At 38.6% G+C, this 24482-nt stretch overlaps 1 protein-coding gene across 3 annotated transcripts in view; it reads left to right on the top strand.

Annotated features, from left to right (window-relative positions):
- Positions 1–24482, top strand: part of RNF214 (ring finger protein 214) — a 52254-nt gene that overhangs the window by 24593 nt on the left and 3179 nt on the right. For all 3 annotated transcript variants that reach the window (XM_087821516.1, XM_016204731.2, XM_016204732.2), the window contains 8 exons: positions 21327–21423; positions 21592–21680; positions 22268–22358; positions 22554–22652; positions 22847–23223; positions 23340–23472; positions 23675–23779; positions 24080–24175. In XM_087821516.1, coding sequence (XP_087677642.1) covers positions 21327–21423; positions 21592–21680; positions 22268–22358; positions 22554–22652; positions 22847–23223; positions 23340–23472; positions 23675–23779; positions 24080–24175 — 1087 coding nt within the window. The remainder of the gene's footprint in view (positions 1–21326; positions 21424–21591; positions 21681–22267; positions 22359–22553; positions 22653–22846; positions 23224–23339; positions 23473–23674; positions 23780–24079; positions 24176–24482) is intronic.

Raw genomic sequence — 24482 nt, 5'->3', positions numbered from 1 at the left:
TCTGGGCCTTTTTGGATGGGCTCTGATGCAGGCCAGTGCCAGATACTGCCTTTGACTGGTCCTGGACAACCTGTTTGGAGCAGTTTTGATGTGGATTCTTCTATAAATTCTTGGTTATAAGACTTGTTTTCAGCTAGTCATCAGTTGATTTTTCAGGATGATTGTTCTGTAATTTAGTTGTAATTCCAGTTTTGTCCTGGAAGGAAGTGAATGTAGTTTCCACCTACTCCTCCACTACCTTGAATTCCACTTTTTCCTTTTAATTCTGTCCATTTTTGTTTTTTATATTTTGAAGCTTTGTTATATACATTTATCATTGCTATACTCTCTTAATAAATTGTTCATGTTATCATTATGAAATATCTCTATCTTTCTCATACTCTCTTTTTTTCTCAGATTTTTAATTAATTTTTAGAGAAAGAGGAAGGAAGAGGGAGAGGGCGGGGCAGAGAGAGGAGTGGGGAGAAACATTGATGTGAGAGTGGATCATTGATCTGCTGCCTCCTGCATGCCCCCTACCAGGGATGGAACCCATAACATGGGCATGTGCCCTGACCAGGAACTGAACCAGCATCCTTGTAGTGCATGGGACCATGATTAACCAAGTCACACCTGCCAGAGTTTTATCATACTCTTTATGTTAAAGTTTACTTAATCTGGTATTATATAGATACTGCAGTCTTCTGATGTTTATTCTTTACATACTGTATATTTTTCCATCATTCATCCTTAGCTTATCTACAGATTTATGTCTTAAATATCTGTTTACATAGCATATATTTTTTCATCATTTACCTTCACCCTATCTACAGTTTATATAATTTGGTCCTTTAAAAAATCTATTCTGACAATTGCCTTTTAATTAAATGTTTTATTTTACTTATATTTAATGTAATTATTGATACGGTTTGATTTAGGTCTGTTCTGATTCTTTGATTACTCTTTAAATTTTTATTTTTATTTTGCCATTTCCCCCCAGAATATACATTTGTTACTTAAATTCACTGGCAATGCGTATTATAAAGAAAAACTACCTGCCTGCTGATTATGCTGTATTAGAAAGGCTTGTGATTTTCTTGGATAAAGTATTTGGGAAATTTTCCTTGTCTTAATTGTAGAAGCACTGGGGTTTTGTAGAAGACAAATTGGATTGTCTTCCTGGTGTTGAGATGTGTAAATTCTTCATATATTTTGGATATTAGCTCCTTATCAGATGAATCATTGGTAAATATGTTCTTCTGTATGATGGGTTCCCATTTCGTTTTGTTGATGGTTTCCTTTATGTGTAGAAGTTTTTTAGTTTGATATAGTCCCAGTTGTTTATTAGTTCCTGCGTTTCCTTTGCCCTTTGAGATGTATCAATACAAATATTGCTCCAGAGATCTCTGAGATGTTACTGCCTGTTATTTCTTGTAGGAATTTTATGGTTTCACCACTTACATTTAAGTCTTTTATCCATGTTGAGCTTATTGCTGTGTGTGGTGTAAGTTGGTTGTCTAGTTGCATTTTTTTTGCAGGTACCTGTCCAGTTTTCCCAACATCATTTATCGAATAGACTGTTTTTACTCCATTGTATGCTCTTGTCTCCTTTGTCAAGTATTAATTGACCATGAAGGCCATGGGTTGATTTCTGGGCTCATGGGTTGTGTTCTGTTCTATTGATCTATGCCTGTTCTTGTGCCAGTACGAGGCTGTTTTGATTACAATGGCTTTGTAGTATATTTTGATATCTGGTCTTGTGATCCCTCCAACTTTGTTCTTTCTCATATTGCTGAGGCTATTCGGGGTCTTTTTTGGTCCCATATAAAATTTTTGGAATATTTGTTCTAGATCAAATGAGATATGCCATTGCTATTTTAATGGGAATTATGTTGAATCTATAGATTGCTTTGGGTAGTATGGACATTTTAATGATGTTAATTCTTCCTGTAAATGAAGATGGTATATACCTTCAGCAGTTTATATCTTTCTCTATTTCATTCTTCAGTGTCCACTAGTCACAGGTCTTTTACTTCGTTGTTTAAGTTTATTCCTAGGTATCTTATTTTTTTGTTGCTGTTGCAATAGTAAATGGGAGTTTTCTTAGTTTTTCTTTCTGAGAGTTTATTATTGGTGTATAAAAATGAAACTGATTTCTGGATATTATGTATCCTGCTACTTTGCTGAATTCATTTATTAGATCTAGTAGGTTTTGGTGGAGTCTTTAGGGTGCTCTACATATAATATTATGTCATCTGTGACTAATGACAGTTTACTTCCTCCTTTCCAGTTAGGATGCCTTTTATTTTTTCTTCTTGTGTGATATCTGTGGCTAGGACTTCCAGTGCTATGTTGAATAAGAGTGATGAAAGTGGACACCTTTGTCTTGTTGCTGATCTTAACAGAAACACTTTTTGTTTTTGCCCATTGAGTATGATATTGTCTGTAGACTGTTTTATATGGTCTTTATTATGTTGAGGTATGATCCCTCTATTCCCAACTTGCTGAGACTTTTTATCATGAATGGGTACTGGATTTTGTCAAATTCTTTTTCTGTACTTATTATCCCTGGGATAATTCCCATTTAGTCATGATGTATGGCCTTTTTAGTATATTGCTGGAGCCTATTTGCTAGTATTTTGTTGAGAATTTTAGCATCTATTTCATCAGGAATACTGGCCTGTAATTTTCTCTCTTTGTAGTGTCTTAACTAGTTTTGGAATTAGGAGAATGCTGGCCTTATAAAAAAGAGTTTGGAAGCCTTCCCTCCTCTTGAATTTTTTGGAATAGTTTGAGAAGGATAGGTGTTAGTTCTTCTTTGAATGTTTGGTAAAATTTGTCTGTGAAGCCATCAGATCCAGAACTTTTTTTGTTGGGTGTTTTTTATTACTGCTTCCATTTTATTAGTTGTTAGCAGGTTATCTGATTCTTCCTGATTAAGTTTTGAAAGGTTGTATGTTTCTTGGAATTTGTCCATTTTACCCAGGTTTTCCAAATTGTTGGCATATAGTTATTCATAATATTTTCTTACAATCCTTTGTATTTCTGTGATGTCAGTCGTTACTTCACCTCTTCATTTCTCATTTTTATTTATTTGGGTTCTCTCTGTTTCTTGGTGAGTCCGGCTAAAGGTTCATCAATCTTGTTTATCTTTTCAAAGACCAACTTTTGGTTTCGTTGATCTTTTTTTTTGTATTTTTTTCAAGATTATATGTCATTTATTTCTGCTCTGATCTTTATTATTTCCATCTTTCTGCCACTCTCCACTTTTCTTGTTTTTCTAGTTCTTTTAGTGTGGATCCCTATTGTTTATATGAGATTTTTTTGTTTCTTGAGGCAAGCCTGTAATACTATGAAATTCCCTCTAAGGACTGCTTTTGCTGTGTCCTAGTGATTTGGAGGTTGTTATTTTTCCATTTTAATTTATTCCCAGTGTTGTTGTTTTTAATGTGTTTTTATTGCTATCAGAGAGAGGAAGGGAGAGTGAAAGGGACAGAAATATCAATGATAGAGAATCGTCAATTGCTGCCTACCACGCAACCCCACTGGGCATAGAGCCTGCAACCTAACATGTCCCCTGACCAGGAGTCAAACTGTCATCTCCTGGTTCTTGGGTCAATCCTCAGCCACTGAGCCACACCAGCTGGTCTCTTTCTAGTAATTTTTTATTTCTTCCTTAATGGCCTTGGTATCCCATTTATTGTTTAATTGCATGCTATTTAGCCTCCACGTGTTTGCCCTTTTTTTGGGTTTTTTATTTTAGTTGATTTCTAGTTTCATGCAGTTTTGATTTGAGAACATGCTCGGTGTGCTTTCAGTCTTTTTTAATTTGTTAAGATTAATTTTGTGTCTTAACGTGGTTTATCCTTGAGAATGTTCGTGTGCCCTTGAGAAGAATGTATATTCTGCTGCTTTGGGATGAAATATTTTGTAAAGATCAGTTAAATCAGTCTGATCTTGTGTGTTGTCTAAGGTTGCTGTTTTATTGTTGATTTTTTGTCTGGAAGATTTATTCAGTGATGATAGGTGTTAAATTCCCTTATTATGACTGTATTGCTGTCCATCTCTGTTAAAAAGTCCACCAATATTTTTTTAATGTATATTTAGGTACATATGTGTTTACAAGGGTATGTCTTCTTGTTAGACTGATCCCATTAGGATTATGTAGTGACCTTCTTTGTCTCTTTTATGGCCTTTGTTTTGTTTTTAAATATATCTTGATTTCAGAGAGGAAGGGAGAGGGAGAGAGAGAGCTGAAACATCAGTGATGAGAGAGCTGTCATTGATTGGCTGCCTCCTGCACGCCCCCTACTGGGGATCGAGCCTGCAACCCGGGCAGGTGCTCTGACCAGGAATCGAACCGTGATCTGGATCCTAGGTCAATGCTCAACCACTGAGCCACACCCAGCCGGGCTATGGCCTTTGTTTTGAAGTCTGTTATGTCACATATGAATATTGCTACCGCACCTTGTTTTTCGTTTCCATTTACATGGAAAAAAATTTTCCATCCCTTCACTTTCATCCTATGTGTGTCTTTTGTTCTGAAATGGGACTTGTATTCAGCATATACTTGGGTCATGTTTTCTTATCCATTCAAGTACCCTGTATCTTTTGATTGGAGCATTAATCCATTTACATTTAAGGTTATTAATTGTATGTACTTATTTATTGCCTTTTTTACCATTATACCTATGTTTCTCTTTCTATATATTTCTTCTTATTCTTAAAGCAGTCCCTTTAACATTTCTTGCAGTGCTGGTTTGGTGGTAATGAACTCCTTTAGCCCTTTTTTTTTTCCCCATTGTCCGGGATGTTCTTTATTTTTGTCTTCAATTTTGAATGATAGCCTTGCCCAATAAGAGAGTCTTGGTTTCAGGTCCTTGGTTTTCATTACTTTGAATACTTCATTCCATTCCCTTCTGGCCTGAAGTGTATCTCTTGAAAAATCAGCTCATAGTCTTAGGGGAATTCCCTTGTAGGTAACTTAGTATTTCTCTCTTGCTCTCTTTAAGATTCTCTCTTTGTCTTTAACCTTTGCCTTTTTAATTATGTGTCTCTGTGTGGTTCTCTTTGGGTTCGTCTTGATTGGGACTCTGTGCTTCCTGAGCCATTGTGACTTTTTCCTTCACCAGGTTAGGGAAGTTTTCTGTCTTTATTTATTCAAACAAGTTTTCTATACCTTCCTCACTTTCATCTCTTTCTGGTACTCCTGTGATGTGTATATTGTTTATTTCCTGTTGTCCCAAAGTTCCCTTAAACTATCCACATTTTAAAAAATTCTTTTTCCTTTTAGTTGCTCTGATTGGGTGTTTTTTCCTACCTTTTTCCAAATTGCTGATTCAATTCTCTGCTTCATCGAGCCTACATTTCATTCTTTCCAGTGTATTCTTTTTGTTGTTGTCAATCCACACCTGAGGATATTTTTCATTGCTTTTTCAGAGATAGTAGAAGGGAGGAGGAAGGAAAATGGGAAGAGAGAGAGAGAGAAACATCAATATGGAAGAGCCACATGGACTGCTTGCCTCCTGCACGCACCCCGATGGGGCAGGGAGCAAATCTGCAACCCAGGTACGTGCCTTTGACTGGGAAGCGAAACCAGGACCATTCAGTCTGCAGGCTGACACTCTAACCACTGAGCCACATGGGCCAGGGCTTTCCAGTGAATTCTTTTATTTAAAAAAATATATATTTTTATTGATTTCAGAGAGGGAGAGAGAAAGATAGAAACATCAACGATGAGAGTGTCATTGATTAGCTGCCTTCTGCATGCCCCCCACTGGGGATTGAGCCTGCAACTCTGGCATGTGCTCCAACCTGGAATTGAACTGCGATCTCCTGAATCATAGGTAGATGCTCAACCACTGAGCCACACTGGCCAGGCATTCCCACTGGTTCTTTTCTCTCTCTCTTTTTCTTTTATTGTTCAAAATATTATAGGTGCCCCTTTTTCTCCCCATTGACCCCTTCCATCTTGCCTGAGCCCCCTCCTCAGTCCTTCACCACACCATTGTCTGTGTCCTTGGGTTATACATATATGCTTGTAAATTTTTATGTTAATCTCCCCACACCCCCCTCCCGAGATTCATTAGTCTGATCCATGCCTCCATGTCACTGAATCTATTCTGTTTATCAGTTTATTAAGTTCTTTAGATTCCACATATAAGTGAGATCATGTGGCGTTTGTCTTTCTCTGCTTGGCTTATTTCGCTTAGCATAATATTCTCCAGGTCCATCCATACAGTCCCAAATGATACGAGATCCTTCTTCTTTACAGCTGCATACTATTCCATGGTATAAATGTCCCAAAGCTTTTTTACCCACTCATCTACTACTGATGGGCACTTGGGCTGTTTCCAGATCTTAGCTATTGTAAACTGTGTTGCTGTGAATACAGGGGTGCATATATTCTTTCTGATTAGTGTTTCAGGATTCTTAGGATATATTCCTAGAAATGGGATCACTGGGTCAAAAGGCAGTTCCATTTTTTATTTTCTGAGGAACCTCCATATTGTTTTCCATAGTGGCTGCACTAGTCTGCATTCTCACCAGCAGTGTGCCAGGGTTTCCCTTTCTCCACAGCCTCACCAGCACATGTCATTTGCTGATTTGTTGATGGAGCCATTCTGACAGATGTGAAGTGATACCTCACTGTGGTTTTAATTTGCATCTCTCTGATGACTAGTGACGTTGAACATTTTTTCATATGTCTCTTGGACATCTGTATATTCTCTTGAGAGAAGTTTCTATTCAGATCCTTGGCCCATTTTTTAATTGGATTGTTCGTCTTCCTCTTGTTGAGTTGTACAAATTCTTTGTATATTTTGGAAATTAGCCCCTTATCAGATATATTCTTGGCAAATATGTTCTCCCATACCATGGATTTCCTTTGTATTTTGAGGCTGACTTCTTTTGCTGTGCAGAAGCTTTTTAGTTTGATGTAGTCCCATTTGTTAATTTTTCCTTTTGTTTCTCTTACCCTAGGCGATGTATCTGTGAAAATTCCACTATTTGAGATGTCTGTGACTTTACTGCCTATGTTTTCTTCCAGGATTTTTATGGTTTTGAAACTTACGTTTAAGTCTTTTATCCTTTGAGTTTATTTTTGTGTATGGTATAAGTTGGTGGTCTAGTTTCATTTTTTTTCATGTAGCTGTCAAATTTTCCCAGCACCATTTATTGAAGAGACTATCTTTAATCCATTGTATGCTCTTTCCTCCTCTGTCAAATATTAACTGACCATAATTGTGTGGGTCTCTGTTCTGTTCCATTGTTCTATATGTCTGTTGTACCAATACCAGGCTGCTTTGATTACAGTGGCTTTGTAGTACAGTTTGATATCCGGTAAGGTGATCCCTCCCACTCTGTTCTTCTTTCTCAAGATGGCTGTGGCTATTTGGGGTCTTTTATGGTTCCATATAAATTTTTGGAGTATTTGTTCTATCTCTGTGAAATATAATGGTACTTGAATAGGAATTGCATTGAATGTATAAAATACTTTGTGTAGTATGGACATTTTAATAATATTAATTCTTCCAGTCCATGAGCATGGTATATCCTTCCACTTGTTTATATCTCCCTCTATTTCTTTTTTCAGCATCCCATAGTTTTCCGAGTACAGGTCTTTTATATCCTTGGTTAAGTTTATTTTTAGGTACCTTATTTTTTTAGTTGCAGTGATAAATGGGATTTTTTTTTTTTAGTTTCTCTCTCTGAGAGTTCATTGTTGGTGTATAAAAATACCATCGATTTCTCGGTGTTAAGTTTGTATCCAATTACCTTACTGAAATCATTTGTCAAATGGAGTTTTTGGGGTTTTCTATGTACAATATCATGTCATCTGCAAATAATGACAGTTTTACTTCCTCCTTTCCAGTTTGGATACCTTTTATGTTTTCTTCCTGTCTGATGGCTGTGGCTAGGACTTCCAGTACTATGTTAAATAAGAGTGGTGAAAGTGGACACCCCTGTCTTGTTCCTGTTCTTAGGGAGAATGGTTTTAGTTTTTGCCCATTGAGTATGATGTTGGCTGTAGGTTTTTGTATATGGCCTTTATTATATTGAGGTATGTTCCCTCTATTCCCACTTTGCTGAGAGTTTTTCTAAAAAATGGGTGCTGGATTTTGTCAAATGCTTTTTCTGCATCTATTGATATGATCATATGATTTTTGTCCTTCATTTTGTTTATATGATGTATTACATTTATTGATTTGCACATATTTTGCATCCCTGGAATAAATTCTGTTTGGTCGTAGTGTGTGCTCTTTTTAATGTATTTCTGGATCAGGTTTGCTAGTATTTTGTTGAGGATTTTAGCATCTATGTTCAGCAGGGATATTGTTCTGTAATTTTCTTTCTTTGTAGTGTCTTTATCTGGTTTTGGGATTAGAATGATGCTTGCCTCATAAAACGAGTTTTGGAGTTTTCCCTCCTCTTGAATTTTCTGGAATAGTTTGAGGAGAATAGTGTTAATTCTTCTTAGAATGTTTGGTAAAACTCGCCTGTAAATCCATCTGGTTTAGGACTTTTTTTGCTGGGAATCTTTGATTATGGCTTCAATTTCATTAGTTGTTACTGGCCTATTCAGGTTTTCTGCCTCTTCCTGATTCAGCTTTGGAAGATTCTATGCTTGTAGAATTTGTCCATTTCACTCAGGTTTTCCAGTTTGGCATATACTTGCTCACAGTATTTTCTTATGATCCTTTGTATTTCTGTTGGGTCAGTTGTCATATCGCCTCTTTCATTTCTGATTTTATTTATTTGGGTCCTCTCTCTTTGTTTCTTGGTGAGTCTGGCTAAAGGTTCATCAGTCTTAATTATCTTTTCAAAGAACCAGCTCTTGGTTTCCTTGATTTTTTTGTATTGTTTTTTTAGTCTCTATGTCATTAATTTCTGCTCTGATCTTTATCATTTCCTTCTTTCTACTTCCTCAGGGCTTTTCTTGCTGATCTCTTCCTAATACTTTTAGTTGTTGTGTTAGATGGTTTATTAGAACTTTTTCTTGTTTCTTGAGGTATGTCTTTAATGCTATGAACTTTCCTCTCAGGACTGCTTTCGCTAAGTCCCATAGATTTTGGTTTGTTGTTTGTTCATTTTCATTTTTTTCCAGAAAGTGTTTGATTTCTTTCTTGATCTCATTGGTAACCCATTCATTGTTTAATAACATGCTATTTAGTCTCCATGTGTTTGAATGTTTTTTTAGGTGTGTTTTTTTATAGCGATTTCTAGTTTCATGGCATTGTGATCTGAGAAGATGCTTGATATGACTTCAGTCTTCTTGAATTTGTAGAGACTTGCCTTGTGCCCTAACATGTAGTCTGTTTTTGAGAATGTTCCGTGTTCACTTGAGAAGAATGTGTATTCTGCTTTGGGATAAAATGTTCTGTAAATGTCAATGAAATCCATTAGATCTAGTGTGTCATTTAAGGTCTATGCTTCCCTGTTGATTTTTTGTCTTGATGATATGTCCAATGATGACAGTGGGGTGTTAAAGTCCCCCACTACCCACTGGTTCGTTTTCATGCTGATGTAGTTTCCATTAAATACCTCTGTAGTTCCCATTAAGTTTCTTGTAGTTTTCACTAAGTTTCTTGAGCATCCTTATAACCATTACTTTGAACTCTTTGATAAATTGTTTGGCTTTTTTCTGGAGAGTCCTCACTTTCTTTAATTTGGGGACTCTTTTTTTGTCTACCCATTTTAGCTGTCTCTTTGTGTTTGTTTCTGTGTATTAGATAGAACTTCTATGACTTCCACTCATCGTGGATTGGCTTTATGTAATAAGTGTCCCAGTGGTGCAGTCCTCTTGATCTCTGAGTTGGATGCTTTAGGAAAGTCCTTTGAGTAGGTTATCTGGACTCTCTTGTTGTAACTGTGTCTTGATTATTGTTGTCCCATTTATGGCTGGCTGGCTGTGAGGCTGAGTCCTGACCACATCATGCAAGCTGTTGTATAGGTGTTGACAGAACAAAACCAAACAAAAACATGCAAAAGAACCCAACATCAACAACAGAAACAATCGCAAAAGAAAAAAGAATTAGGAAACAGAAAAGAGAAAAAGAATAACAAAAGAAAAAAGAAAGAATTACAAGAAGGTAAAAGAGGAAGAAAAATAATATGAAAAGGAAGAAGGGAGAAAGAAAAAATAAGGATAAAGAACAGGAAGGAAATCAGTAAAAAAGAAGGAAAAAAGAATAGAAAGAAGAAAAAATAAGGAAGAAGAAGGGAAAGAAAAAATAGGATGAGAAAATGAAAGAGAAAAATACAAGATATGAAAGGAAAAGGAGAAAAAATATAGTAATGCAATAAAAGAAAAAATAAAGCATCAAAAAGATCAAAGTGGAGTTCGTCTTGGCAGAGTTTAGTGCCTTTTGGGATCTCCCTTTGGATCATGATCTTATGTTGTCTGATGCTATTTTGTGTGACTTTTCTGTACCTTCCATGAGGTACTTTTGTGCTAGACATTGTCAGAAGCTGTCCATATTTTGTTCTCTACAACCTGTTCAAAGCTCAAACAATCCACAGCTTTAGGCTACCTCTTCTGGGCTTGGCTGCACATGGGAGGGACTAAACCTGTACTCCAAGGCCTGCTTTTTAGCAGCCCAGTGCCCAGGGGTGTGTCATCAAACATCTCAATGTACCTCAGGATCTACCTCTGCCCAACTCTGCGTGCTAGCTGGCTTTCAGACTTGGTCACTGAAAAGGCTGTTTATGAAAGGACTTTTGATGGAATCAGGATGATGGGACCTCTGTCTCTGTATATCCACTGAGGGGAGGTGCCATTCAGACTTTAGGGAAGATGGTGGTTGTGTTCCCCCACTCAGAGCCACACATCTGAGTCTGTCCTGGAATATTTTCCTGACCTCAGCAGTGCGGAGCCCCTTGTAGGGAGGCCGGTTGGGTCTTCTGAAAGCTCTCCCATGAGGTGGAAGCACTAGTCAGGTTCCCAGGAAAATGGAGGAATTGTCCAACCCCAAAACCAATCACTAACGCCCCCTGAGTATGCCCAGCTCTGTAACTCTGACCCCTGCTCCTGCCTCTTCAGCAGGGATCAAGATGTAGGGTGGGGCAAGCTGTATCCCAGAGAATTGGTATTTGCCTTTCTCCAGGCTGCTCTTGGGAGGGTCTTGCACCTCTCAGGAAAATGGCTGCTGCTTTATGGGAAAGGGTATGTGTGGGGGTGATGACTGAGTGCAGGGATTCTGGTGTCCACTCTTCCATGCCTCTCCCCAATGCCTCCCACCCATACTCTCCTCAGGCAACTCCAGTCTAGACCTACCTCCCTCTGCTGAGGCCCATGGCAATTGGCTGCAAACAAAAATCCTCTGCTCTGGCTCTTTAAAAATGGCATTGTCTTTGGCAGGCTCCATCTCCCAGGCAGATAGAAGCCCTGTCACCTTTCATTTCTGGATGCTGCATGGGCATCTGTCTTGGCTCTGGCACTCCAGGCTGGGGATACCAGCCTGTGGTTCAGGCCTCACTACTCTCGGGGAACTCCCCTGCCCACTGCAGGTGAGATATCCCTCTGCAACCATGGCCTGCTACCCTGTGGGAGTGAGGTCAACACTTCTCGCAAACCCACCCTTCCTTCTAATCACTAGGTGGTTTCTGTCCTTCCGTATTTAAAAGTCTCATCTTCAGCCCTGCCAGAGTGGCTCAGGTGGTTGTCACCCTGTGCAACAAAAGGTTGCTGGTTCGATTCTTCGTCAGTGCACATACCTGGGTTGTGGGTTTGATTCCTGGTCAGGACACATATAGAAGGCAATCAATCGATGTTTCTCTTTCACATCCATTGTTTCTCTCTCTCCCCCTCTATCTCCCTTCCTTTCTCTAAACATGTCCTTGGGTCAGGATTAAAAAAAAAAATTCTCTTCAGCTAGTCATCAGTTGGTAATTCAGGGTGAATTTTCCCAAATTTAGCTGTTTCCAGTTTGGTTTTCCTTGGGAGGTGTAAGAAAGACCCACCTACTCCACCATATCTTGAAAACCCAGAAGTTGTTAATTTTAATGAAGCCTAGCTTATCAGTTGTTTCTTTCATGAATTGTGTCTTTGGTTTTTGTAACTAAAAAAGCATCATTATATCCAAATTAAACTAGATTTTCTTCTGTATTATCCTCTAGGAGTTTTAGTTCTACATTTTCCTTTATATCTATGAGTTAATTTTTGTGAAAGGTGTAAGGTCTGTGTTTAGATTTTGTTTTTTTTACATATAGATGTAGTTTCAGCACAATTTGTTGAAGACACTATCTTTTCTCCATCATATTACTTTTGCCCCTTTATCAAAGATCAGGTGACTATATTTGTGCAGTTGTATTTCTAGGCTCTCTCTTCTGTTTCATTGATTTATTTATGTTTTGGACAGTATCACTCTTGATTAGTTCTACAGCACGTGTTGAAGTCAGGTAGCATCAGTTCTCCAGTTTTTTCCCCCTTCAATATTGTAATGGCTATTCATCACAATACTGAATAGGCCTTTGCCTCTCCATATTCATTTTAGAATCAGTTTGTTGATACCCATAAAATAACTTGGTGAGATTTTGATTGGGATTGCATTGTATCCTTAAGTCAAGTTGGGAAGAACTGACATCTTCACATTATTGACTTTTTCTATCCATGAACATGGAATATCTCTACATTTATTTAGTTTGTAAGAGTTTTATAGTTTTCTTCCTACACATTTTGTACCTTAGATTTATACCTAAGTATTTAATTTTGGGGGGTTGCTAATGTAAAGGGTATCTTTTTACTAAATTTATTGGAGTAACATTGGTTAATAACATGAATTTCAGGTGTAGAACTTTATAATATGGTACCTGTATACTACTGTATTGCATGTTCAACAACCAAAGTCTGTGCTGCTTTGGTCACCATATATTTGATGCCATTTACCTGCTTTACCTCTCCTCCCCTGTCTTCGTTCTTCTCTGATAAACACCATTCTCTTGTCTGTGTCTAAGAGTTTGTTTTTGTTTTGTTAGTTACCTTTTCTTTTATATTCCAGCTATGAGTAAAATCATACAGTTTTTGTCCTTTTTTGTTTTTGTTAATCCTTACCTGAGGATATTTTTTTCATTCGCTATTTTAGAGAGTGTAGAAGGGAGGGCAGGAGTGGGGAGGGGAGAGAGAAATGTCGATGTGAGAGAGACACATCAATTTGTTGCTTCTCACACAAGCCCCAGCTGGGGCTTGGGATTGAACCTGAAACCCAGGTACGTGCCCTGGACTGGGAATCAAACCCAAGACCCATTGTTGCACAGGCCAACTCTTTAACCACTGGGCCATGCGTGCCAAGGCTAATTTTTGTCGTTTTCCATCTGCCTTACATAACCTACCAGAGTACTCAAGATCCATCCATGTTGTCACAAATGGCAATATTTCATTTCTTTTAAGTCTGAGAAGTTATATAAATATATGTATAAACATATATACTGCATCTTTTTTCCTAATTTTTAAAAAGTAATTTTTAATTTTTCAATTACAGGTAACATATAATGTTATATTAGTTTCAGGTGTAGAGTCACTGATCAGACATTTATATAATTTACGAAGTGATTACCCCAGTAAATCTAGTACCCATCTGACATCATATATAGTTATTACAATATTTCTGACTGTATTCCCTCTGCTGTACTTTACATCCCCATGATTATTTTGTAACTACCAATTTGTACTTTTTAATTCCTTCACCCTTTTCATCTATCCCTCTAATCCCCCTTCCACCTGGCAACTGTCAGAATATTTTCTGTATGAGTCTGTTTCTGTTAATTTTGTTTTTTAATTCCACATATAAGTGAAATCATCTAGCATTTGTTTTTCTGTGTCTGACTTATTCAGCACGATCCATCCATGTTGTTGTAGATGACAAGATTTCTTTCTTTTTTCTGGCTGAGTCATATTCCATTGTATATATGCACCACTTCTTTATCTGTTCATCTATTGATGGACACTTAGTTTGTGTCAGTATCTTGGCTGTTGTAAATAATGTTGCAATGAATATAGGGATGCATATGTCTCATCAAATTAGTGTTTTGAGTTTCTTCAGATAAATACCCAGAAGTGAAATAGCTGGGTCCTTCTTTGTCTCTTGTTATAGCCTTTATCTTAAAGTCTGTTTTGTCTGATATAAATATTGCTACTCCCGCTTTTCCTTTGTTTCCATTTTTCATGAAATATATTTTTACGTTCCTTTATTGATTTCAGAGAGAGGAAGGGAGAGGGAGAGAGAGAGATAGAAACATCAATGATGAGTGAGTTGTCATTGGTCGGCTGCCTCCTGCATGCCCCCGACTGGGGATCGAGCCCACAACCCAGGCAGGTGCTCTGACCAGGAATCGAACCATGATCTCCTGGATCCTACATCAGTGTTCAACCACTGAGCCACTCCCGGCCAGGGCATCTTATAGGCAGCGTCTGTATGGGTCTTGTTTTCTTAATTATTCAGCCTCCTTGTGTCTTTTCATTGGAGTATTTAATGCATATGTATTCAGAGTAATTGTTGATAGATATGTATTTTTTGCCATTTTATTATTCACATTTTTGATGATTCTTCCTTCTCTTCCTCCTTCTCCTCCTTCCTTTAATATTTCTGTAGTACTGTTTTTGTGATATGAACTCTTTTAGCTTTTTCTTGTCTGGGAAGCACTTTACCTGCCCTTTAATTCTAAATGATAGCTTTGCTGGGTAAAGTAATCTTGGTTGTAGGTCCTTGCTTTTCATCACATTGAATATTTCTTGCCACTCCTTTCTGGCCTGAAATGTTTGTTTTGAGAAATCAGCCGACAATCTTATGGGAGCTCCCTTGTAGGTAACTAACTGCTTTTCTCTCGCTGCTTTCAAGCTTCTCTCTTTGTCTTTAACCTTTTGCATTTTAATTGTAATGTGTGTGGCTGTGGGCTTCTTTGGGTTCATCTTGTTTGGGACTCTGTGCTCTTCCTGGGTCTGTATGTCAATTTCCTTTGCTTAGGGAAGTTTTCTGTCATTTTTTTCAAATAGGTTTTCAATTTCTTCTTTCTGTCTTCTTTTTCTGGTACCACCATGATGCGAATGTTTGTCCCAGAGTCCCCTTAAACTATCCTCTTTTTTAGGATTTATTTATTTGTTCTTTTTACTGTTCTCCCTCTGATTGGGTGTTTTCTGCTATGTTATCTTCCAAATTCCTGATTTGATCCTCTGCTTTATATAATCTGTTGTTTCCCTCTTATGTATTCTTCATTTCAATTATTGTATTCTTCATTTCTGTATGGTTATTTTTGATGTTTTCTATTCATTTTTATGTTTTCTCTTTGTTGAAGTTCTCACTGAGACCATTGAACATCCTTATAATTACGGTTTTGAAGTCTGCATCTGGTAGATTGCTTATCTCCATTTTGTTTAGTTCTTTTTCTAGAGTTTTGTCCTGTTCTTTGATTTGGGACATGTTTCTTTATCGCTAGAGAAGGGATTTAGTGTAGTTTTATTTTTATTTTCTCCTCAGAGTAGAACTGTTCTAAGAGGAATTTATAATAGCCTTATTTCCCAGAAATTGCTGCTTTTAGTCATATAAAGGAAGCTCCCAGAGGCTTTTTGTTGTTTTTTTTTTCCCTGCATTTGTTGAACCTTGAATGTCTTCAGCTTAAGATCATCTTTCTAAAATCCTGGGGTTACTGGTGGGTCCCAGTATTGATTTGGAAACACCGTGCATTGATAATTTGGAAAACATTGGTTCAGAGTTATTCATATCTTTCGAGTGTTCACACATTTTATTTTATAATATTTGAAGAATCACATTCATTTATATCAGTGATTTTTCAACCTTTTTCATCTCATGGCACACATAAACTAATTACTAAAATTCTGCAGCACACCAAAAAATATATTTTTTGCTGATCTGACAAAAAATAGATATAATTTTGATTCATTAACATCAGACAGCTATTGTGTTAACCATTGTAATTTTTTTTTTTTTTAATATATATCTTTATTGGTTTCAGAGAGAGGAAGGGAGAGGGGAAGAAACATCAATGATGAGAGAGTCATTGGTCGACTGCCTCCTGCAGGCCCCCGACTAGGGATCGAGCCTGCAACCTGGGCATGTGCCCTGACCGGAATCGAACCCCACTCGCCTGGATTCTAGGTCGATGCTCAACCGCTGAGCCACCCCCGGCTGGGCACCATTGTAATTTTTTTATTAGACAGTCTAAGGGAAAAGAGGTCAGTGCCCCTGACTAAATAGTCAGGTATTACATATTTTAAAATTTTTTGTGGCACCCCGGTTGAAAATCGCTGATTATATCACCATTGATCTCATCAGAGTAGTCTTTATAATAGTGGGAAGCCTTCAAGCTCCCAGTGGCTGGTACAGATTTTCACAATTTTAAGTTTTGCTTTACATGAATTTTATTGTTGGCAATACTGTCAGTTGTTTTCTTTGAAATAACAAGAGTTCATTTATTTTCAAGAATATGTCTGCCAAATTTTCAAGTTTAAAATCCATAGTTTGTCTATCAGTTGTTCTTTAACGTAGAATGGTATCTCCATGAAAAAAGAGATTGATTCAGCTCACAACTCAGATGGTCTCACAAGTATTTTTCTCTGAGATAACCATTGTACTTTGGCATGCAGCATTTCATCAAATCAGACAATTAAAAAGATATTTATTTAAGGATTGAGATTTAATAAACATTGTTTTTAATGCTCACCCCCCAAAACTTTAAGTATATGGCAGTAAAGAATAAAATTTTATGCCATTGCCTTGATTTTGTATGGTGCCAATGTATATATATATATGCGTGTGTGTGTGTGTGTGTGTGTGTATATATATATATATTTTTAAGTCCTCACCTGAGGATATTTTTTCCATTGCTTTTCAGAGAAAGTAGAAGGGGGAGAGAGAGACATCAATGTGAGATAGACACATAGATTGGCTGCCTCTTGGCATGCACCCCGACTGGGGCCAGGGATTGAGCCTGCAACCAAGGTATGTGCCCTTGGCTGAAATCGGACTGGGGACCCTTCAGTCCGTGGGCTGACACTCTAACCACTGAGCCAAACTGGCCAGGGCTGGTGCCAATGTTTTTATCCACTATAGTTTTTATATTATAACTGCACTGTAAGTATCAACACATTGGTTCTAGGATAAACCATGAGATTCAAAAAAGTTACTCAACTTGGAGCATCAACTTGGATGCTCATCACTTATGTTTGTGGCCAAGAATTTACACACAACATCATCTTTGGTGATGAGTTGGTGCCAACACTAGATGAATATAAACAAAATAGCAAGTCTAGTCAGATCTGTAGATTTGTTTATTTGTAAAGCAAAATTACAAATTCCACAGAAGAAATCTTAACTCCGTTCTTCAAATCTGCAGCAAAATCTTTATCTTAATGAATTCCTATATCATTGAAAGGTAACACTGCCATGATTTACTTTACTGACTCTTCATCCAGCAGGCATGTAGCAATGCCAGCTGTACATGGTTGTGCTTCTCCAGTTAATGAGTACAGTAGCTTAACCAGGTGAGACACTTCATGCCTTTTTCACTTCTAGTTTAAAAAGCTCTAACAATTTTTAAAATTTTAAAGAAGTCATCACGCCCGGCTGGGCATGGCTCAGCAGTTGAGCATCGACCTAGGATCCAGGCAACCAGGGTTCAATTCCCAATCAGGGCACATGCCCGGGTTATGGCCTTGATCCCCAGTTGGGGGTGTGCAGGAGGCAGCCGATCAATGACTCTCTTATCACTGATGTTTCTATCTCTCTCTCTTCCTCTCCTTTCTTCTCTCTGAAATCAATAAAGATATATTAAAAATAAATAAAGAAAGAAGTCATCACATCTGTGTCTTAAATATTCAGTTCCTTTCCCTTTAAATTCTGAACGATTGGTCTTAAAATGTCATGGTAACTTACTGGCACAATATAATTAGAAAATATTCTGTTGCTTAAGATGCAGTAAGATAGCCCCGGGCAGGCGTGGCTCAGCGGTTGAGCGTTGACCTACGATCCAGGCGATCAGGGTTTGATCCCCGGTCAGGGCACATGCCCAGGTTGCAGGCTTGATCAATGACTCTCTCATCATTGATGTTTCTATCTCTCTCTCTCCTCCTTTCCTCTCTCTGAAATCAATAAAGATATATTAAAAAATAATAATAATAAAATACAGATTCTTAAAAAAAAGAAAAAAAAAGATGCAGTAAGGTAAATTATTAAGCATAAACTCAGGAGAAAGATGGCTTTTGTCATATTTTGGTTTCTTATTTATAATTTTGCCCAGTTTCTTTGGAGTAGATTCTTTCTTTCCACGAGTCAGATAACTTCAGGCCAGTTGCATTATTTTTAGAACTTCAGATGGATACATTGCATTTGTGGGTTGAAAAAGAGAGTTTTCTAAACTTCTTTTCGAGCCAGTGATTCATTTTTAAATATAAGAGAAAAATTACAAATCTTTTATTTTAGAAAATGTTAAAATAAAACAATACATTTTAGATATAACTTAAAAATTGAGTAAAGTTAAAAAAAATTTTTTTTTAAATATGTTTTTATTGATTTCAGAGAGAGGAAGGGAGATGGAGAAAGAGAAACATCTATGAGAGAGAAACATCTCTCAGCTGCCCCCTGCATGTCCCTCACTGGGGATTGAGCCTGCAACCTCCACATGTGCCCTGACTGGCAATGGAACCAGCAACCTTTTGGTGCATGAGACTATGTTCAACCAACTGAGTGCACCAGCCAGGCTCAAAAAATTTTTTTTAATATTATATTGCAAAGCAAAGTAACAAAAAGTACTTGTTTCTACCAAGATGTGTGAAGAACTTAGAAATTTCACAGTAAAGATTTATTGGACAATAATAAGATTATAGAGATTATAGCAAGTATTACTAAGATTGCTAGGAAGAGTACAACAGAAAAATTGAGAAACAAAAATTTGAGAGATTAAATTATACCCTAAATCTCCCTTAGAAAATGCTGTAACACATAAGAACACAGACCCATATATTCCATTAGCCATCAAAGTGGTGATACTATCTCTTATCACGTGGTCTCGTAGACTCACGAAAGAACAAGAGTGAAAAGGCAAATAAATTTAGTGTTCTTATGAAATTAGTTTTTGCCTCATAGCCCAGGCCCTCAAAGGGCATTAGGGACCGTGAACTATGTTTTGCAAACTGCTGTTCTAGATTATTTCTTTTATACCTAGAGTTTCTACTACTAACTCTATGCTAGTGACACTGTCATTTGTATCCCAAGCCCAGACTGCACCACCAAGTGTTAGACTTGTATATCCAATGCCCGCTTCCTTAGCTTGGTGCTCTCTTACTCTTTCGCCTTTGAACATGCTATTTGTTCTGCCCCAGATTTTCTTGTTTCTTTTGTTAACCTAGAAAACGACTAAATTGTGAGCTTCTTGGGGGCAGGGACTGTGTGTTTTATATCCCCAAATTTTAGCAGAATGCCTTTCACTAGGCTGCTCTGTAAATGTTGAATGAAATTGAATCAAGGAAGAATTCTAGCCTCATGAACAATAAATTTGCAGTTCATCCCTGGATAAATTTTTCTGCTTTATGTCTGACCTCATTCATTCCATATTGGTTTGTATTAGCTTCACTTTCAAAGAAAAGGATTTCATAATCTACCGGGACAGCCAATCCCTGTATATTAACTCACCCAACAGTTTGTTTTGTTTCCTTGTGCCTTGCCTAGGGAATAATGTATTCTGAAAGGAAGTATTTTGGGCTGGGATTCAACATCTTAATTTTTACCTCGTTCTCTTTGACCACTGAGGATATCACAAGACACTTAGCATCTGCTTCTCTCTATTAAAATCACCTGATTTTCCATCAGCACTAGTGGTGGAACAATTGTATACTATATAAAGTTTCTCTGAAGGAAGATGTTCTAACATCCATTTGGTAACTAACATTTTTTAAAAATATGTTACTGATTTCAGAGAGAGGAAGGGAGAGGGAGAGAGAGAGAAAATCAGTGATATGAGAGTCATTGATCAGCTGCCTCCTGCACGCCCCCTACTGGGGATTGAGCCTGCAACCCAGGCATGTGTCCTGACAGGGAATCGAACTGCGATCTCCTGGTTTATGGATTGACCCTGAACCACTGAGCCACGGCAGCTGAGCCTCATATATTTTTTACCTTGAGGAATTTGTGTTATAGCAGTAAAACACATCCTACTGTAAACCTTTGTCTAAAGAACTATTGGGGAATTTTTCCTCTGGCAGGAAGTTAATTTGAGGAGGACAACACATGGGTATTGAGGAAGAAAATGCCAACCTAGTCATTTTTGTTACATTAAGTAGACCTTGTCAGTAGAGGAGCAGGCTCGTGTTAGTGAATCAGTGAAGATGTGTGTAACACACACACATACCCCTATACTTTGTCTTTGAAACAGAGAACAGGAATGTGTGGAGGACTGGGTCAAGTGAAAGAGGAGACTGCAACAGTTTAAGTGAATTGCTCCCTTTCGAATATGTAAGGCTACTAAAAGCACAGAAAAGGAACAGAACTGTTTCTCTCCCTGAAGAAAACTGGGAACATTTTAAAGATGTGACTCTTTTCAACCTTTTCTTCTTATTTTCACTTTTTAAAAATAATTTAAACTTTTCCGTATTATTCTCTTCACTGATTTGGGTAATCCTGTTGCTTTCAACCACAACACTTACTACAGTCAAGTGTAATATAAGGAATTTCTTTTGCTGGCTCTGTTCCTTTATTGGCATCTTTAGTCCTGAGCAGGATGCTTGACTGTCCCCCGTCTTGGGAAGTCCCTCAGTACTAAACAAACAGGCAGCTGTCACCCTAATGCAGAGTGGGATGTGCTTGGGGTGGGGAGTGTCAGGAGGGAGGAAATCATGGGAATGAGAAGTCCTGAGTATGAAGAGAAGATTCTTTTCTTTTTGAATGTTTGCTATAGCTAAGAGAGTAGGAATATCAGTAATCCACTAACTTTGTGCTTAGTAGTGAATTAGAGATTAGTATTAAATGGACCCTGGTTTTTCATCCTGCATTCTTCAGTACCCATCCCAAAAGATAAGTTGGAAATAAGAGGAATGCCATAATGATCTGAGCCCTCCTTGAACATAGAAGAACATTCTGCCTTCAGTGGGTTTTGGTTCCACGTACACTCCTTTTCCTGCTCTGGGTAACCTTGTTTTAGCAGGTGGAGATATGAACATTTTTACTTTCCAACTTTACTTGCCTTTATGCAATTACAGACTACTTTAAACATCATTTTTCTGTATCTATAGCTAATACTTAGAGTAAGACTTCCTGTAACATACTTGGCAGACCAGTTTTGTGTTTTACTTTGCCTTGGTGTCTTTCTCCCCTTAGACTTGTTCTTGGTTTCTTATCTTACAGAGAGGTGTGGGAAATGGAATTGGATAGACTCAAGAATCAGGATGGCGAAATAAATCAGAACATTATGGAAGAGACAGAACGGGCCTGGAAGGCGGAGGTGAGAAGAGTTGTTGCATTGAAGGCCTTGATTTTGGGCTTCCAGATGGTGTATCCTTTTGGTATAGTATTATACCACTAAGCCATATTGTACCATATAGCCACTAAGCATTTGTTTTAACTAAGCTTTGTATATGTAAAATTAATTATGTGTGTGTGGTTTTCTTAGATCTTATCACTAGAGAGTCGGAAAGAGTTACTGGTATTGAAGCTGGAAGAAGCCGAAAAAGAGGCAGAGCTGCACCTTACTTACCTCAAGTAGGTGTCGTCCCATTCTAGACTTTTAATGGTCCTGCAGTTTTGTGGGTGGTTGTTTTTTTTTTAAACCCTAAGCCACCTAGTCTGGCACTTACTTTATCATCACAGGAATTTCAAGGTCACCTCTGCCTGTGAAATAGTAATTTTTCGTGATTTCTCTTTCCATGTTCTAACTTCCTCATTCTCTAACTCTTCCTTTTGGCACTGTTATAGTTTTGTATTTTCTATTGTATTATTTCCAATTGTATAAACAGCATCTTTCATGCTGTCAAAGCATAACAAATATGTTTGGAGATTTGTTTCTTATGCAGTCATTTCTCCTTTTCTTGCCGTGGAATCTGGAGGACCCCTGTGGTATTTTTAGGCAGATGAGACCCCTGTCTCATTAGTGGGTTCTCTTTCTCTGATACTTGGCTCAAAAGATGCTGGAGTTAAAGTGAGGCAGACGACCTAGCTCTTTGGCCTTTCTCTTGCATCTGATTTGACCTCTTCTCTCCAGGTCCATTAGCCAGTACTGTGATGCTATCTCAGAGCGTTGGGAGTTAGGTTTTCTTTAATTCTGTAAATTCCTGTTGGTTTTTTGAAAGGTCAACTCCCCCAACACTAGACACAGTTCGTTCCAAACAGGAGTGGGAGACAAGGCTAAGTGGAGTTCGGATGATGAAAAAGAATGTTCGGGTAAGTGTAGTAATGGGGTCACTGATTCTGAGGTGACCTGCTTGAACACTGGTGATAGGCAGGGACCTTTGGCATTGCCCTTTAGAGCCATTCTACCCCTCTGTTTTCTTCATATTGGATGGTGGGTGCTGTCTTTCTGGGAGGCTCCCTCAGCTCAGCAGTAAAGGATCGTCCTTTCCTTTCACTCTCTCCTAGGACCAGTTTAACAGTCACATCCAGCTCGTGAGGAACGGTGCCAAGCTGAGCAGCCTTCCTCAGATCCCTACCCCCACCTTGCCTCCACCCCCATCGGAGGTAGGAATGCTGGTTTTGGGGAGTCAGCCTTTCTGTAACAGAACCAGTCTTTCACTTGTTCTTTTGAAGAAGATGCTGATTTTATTGTTATATTTTTATTGGTTATTATTGGTTATTAATGGTTTTATTTGCTGTAAGGGTTGCTCATTGGTTTCTTCTTTTCTCTTCTGTCTTCCACCTCTTCCCCTTTACAGACAGACTTCATGCTTCAGGTGTTTCAGCCCAGTCCCTCTCTGGTTCCTCGGATGCCCTTCTCCATTGGGCAGGTCACAATGCCCATGGTTATGCCCAGTGCAGACCCCCGTTCCTTGTCTTTCCCAATCCTGAACCCTGCCCTTTCCCAGCCCAATCAGCCTTCCCCACCCCTTCCTGGCTCCCATGGGAGAAATAGCCCTGGCTTGGGTTCCCTTGTTGGCTCCCATGGTCCACACATGCCCCCTGCCGCCTCCATCCCGCCTCCCCCAGGCTTGGGCGGTGTTAAGGCTTCTACTGAAACTCCCCGGCCCCAACCAGTAGACAAACTGGAGAAGATCCTGGAAAAGTTGCTGGCTCGGTTCCCACAATGCAATAAGTAAGCATCTTTAAGGACTAATAAAAAAAAAATTGTCAAGAGAAATTTAGGGGCTATAGGAAAGATTTTATGGATATTTCTTATGAGTGTAACCTAAAATATCTCTCCTTTTCTAGGGCCCAGATGACCAACATTCTTCAGCAAATCAAGACGGCACGTACCACCATGGCAGGCCTGACCATGGAGGAACTGATCCAGTTGGTAGCTGCACGACTGGCAGAGCATGAGCGAGTGGCAGCAAGTACTCAGGTAGGACAAGGTACTTGGGGGGAGCTCAGACCTGCTGAGATATTGGGAAAGAGGCAGTTTTCAGAAAAACGGGAAGGGAAGCAGCCTGCAGTGAGCGTACCTTGTCTGCTTCCTTTGCTGGCCTGGGATCTCAGTGATTTCTTTTGTTACATGCTCTGTTACTCGGACTCCTTCCTCACTCTCACAATGTTTCTGCCCACAGCCACTTGGTCGGATCCGGGCCTTGTTCCCTGCTCCGTTGGCCCAAATCAGTACCCCAATGTTCTTGCCTTCTGCACAAGTTTCATATCCTGGGAGGTCTTCACATGTAAGATTCATTTTCTTTGAAAACGAGGCTGTGAAGGTGGGGGAGCGATGTCAGTAAGGAGGGAGCGGGTTTACAGATGGAGTGTAGGAAAAAACCATTATTTCATCAGCTGAGTTGTTGGCAGCCCCAAATGGGAAGATGTAAGTACTTTTGGCAAGAAACTATTTGAACTTTTATTTCTTCTGGTGTAAAATCTTTTTATTGCATGAAACAGTAGGTAGAATCATGGGATAAAAGGCAAGGAGACCCAGAGGTTTCTTATTGTCTTACTCTTCTGGCCATCCCTCCTCTGTTCTGCAGGCTCCAGCCACCTGTAAGCTGTGTCTCATGTGCCAGAAACTCGTCCAGCCCAGCGAGCTGCACCCAATGGCATGTACCCATGTGTTGCATAAGGAGGTGGGTGCTACATTCCTTCCCCATTTCCCACTCTTTATATCCTGACGACTGAGATAATTTCTCTTGCACATTTTAGTGTTGATGCTCATCATTAATGTGTAAACATAAAGTTTTTAGTACGTTGTGGCTAAAACATCAGCAGAATTCAGAATACTGCAGCTAGGATCCCCTAGCTTCCTTCTACCCTCTTTCCTTTATGGGACTTGAAAAGCAGATCATACAGAACACAGGTCACTTTCTTCAGAAATTGACCATAAGATATATGTATCTAACTGTTGTTCCAAATATAGCATCATCAGGAGACTTT

Source organism: Miniopterus natalensis, chromosome 11, assembly GCF_054644295.1.
Source record: "Miniopterus natalensis isolate mMinNat1 chromosome 11, mMinNat1.hap1, whole genome shotgun sequence".
Taxonomy (NCBI): Eukaryota; Metazoa; Chordata; class Mammalia; order Chiroptera; family Miniopteridae; genus Miniopterus; species Miniopterus natalensis.
The sequence above is the reverse complement of the archived record's forward strand: the minus strand, read 5'-3'. Positions and strand labels throughout refer to the sequence as shown.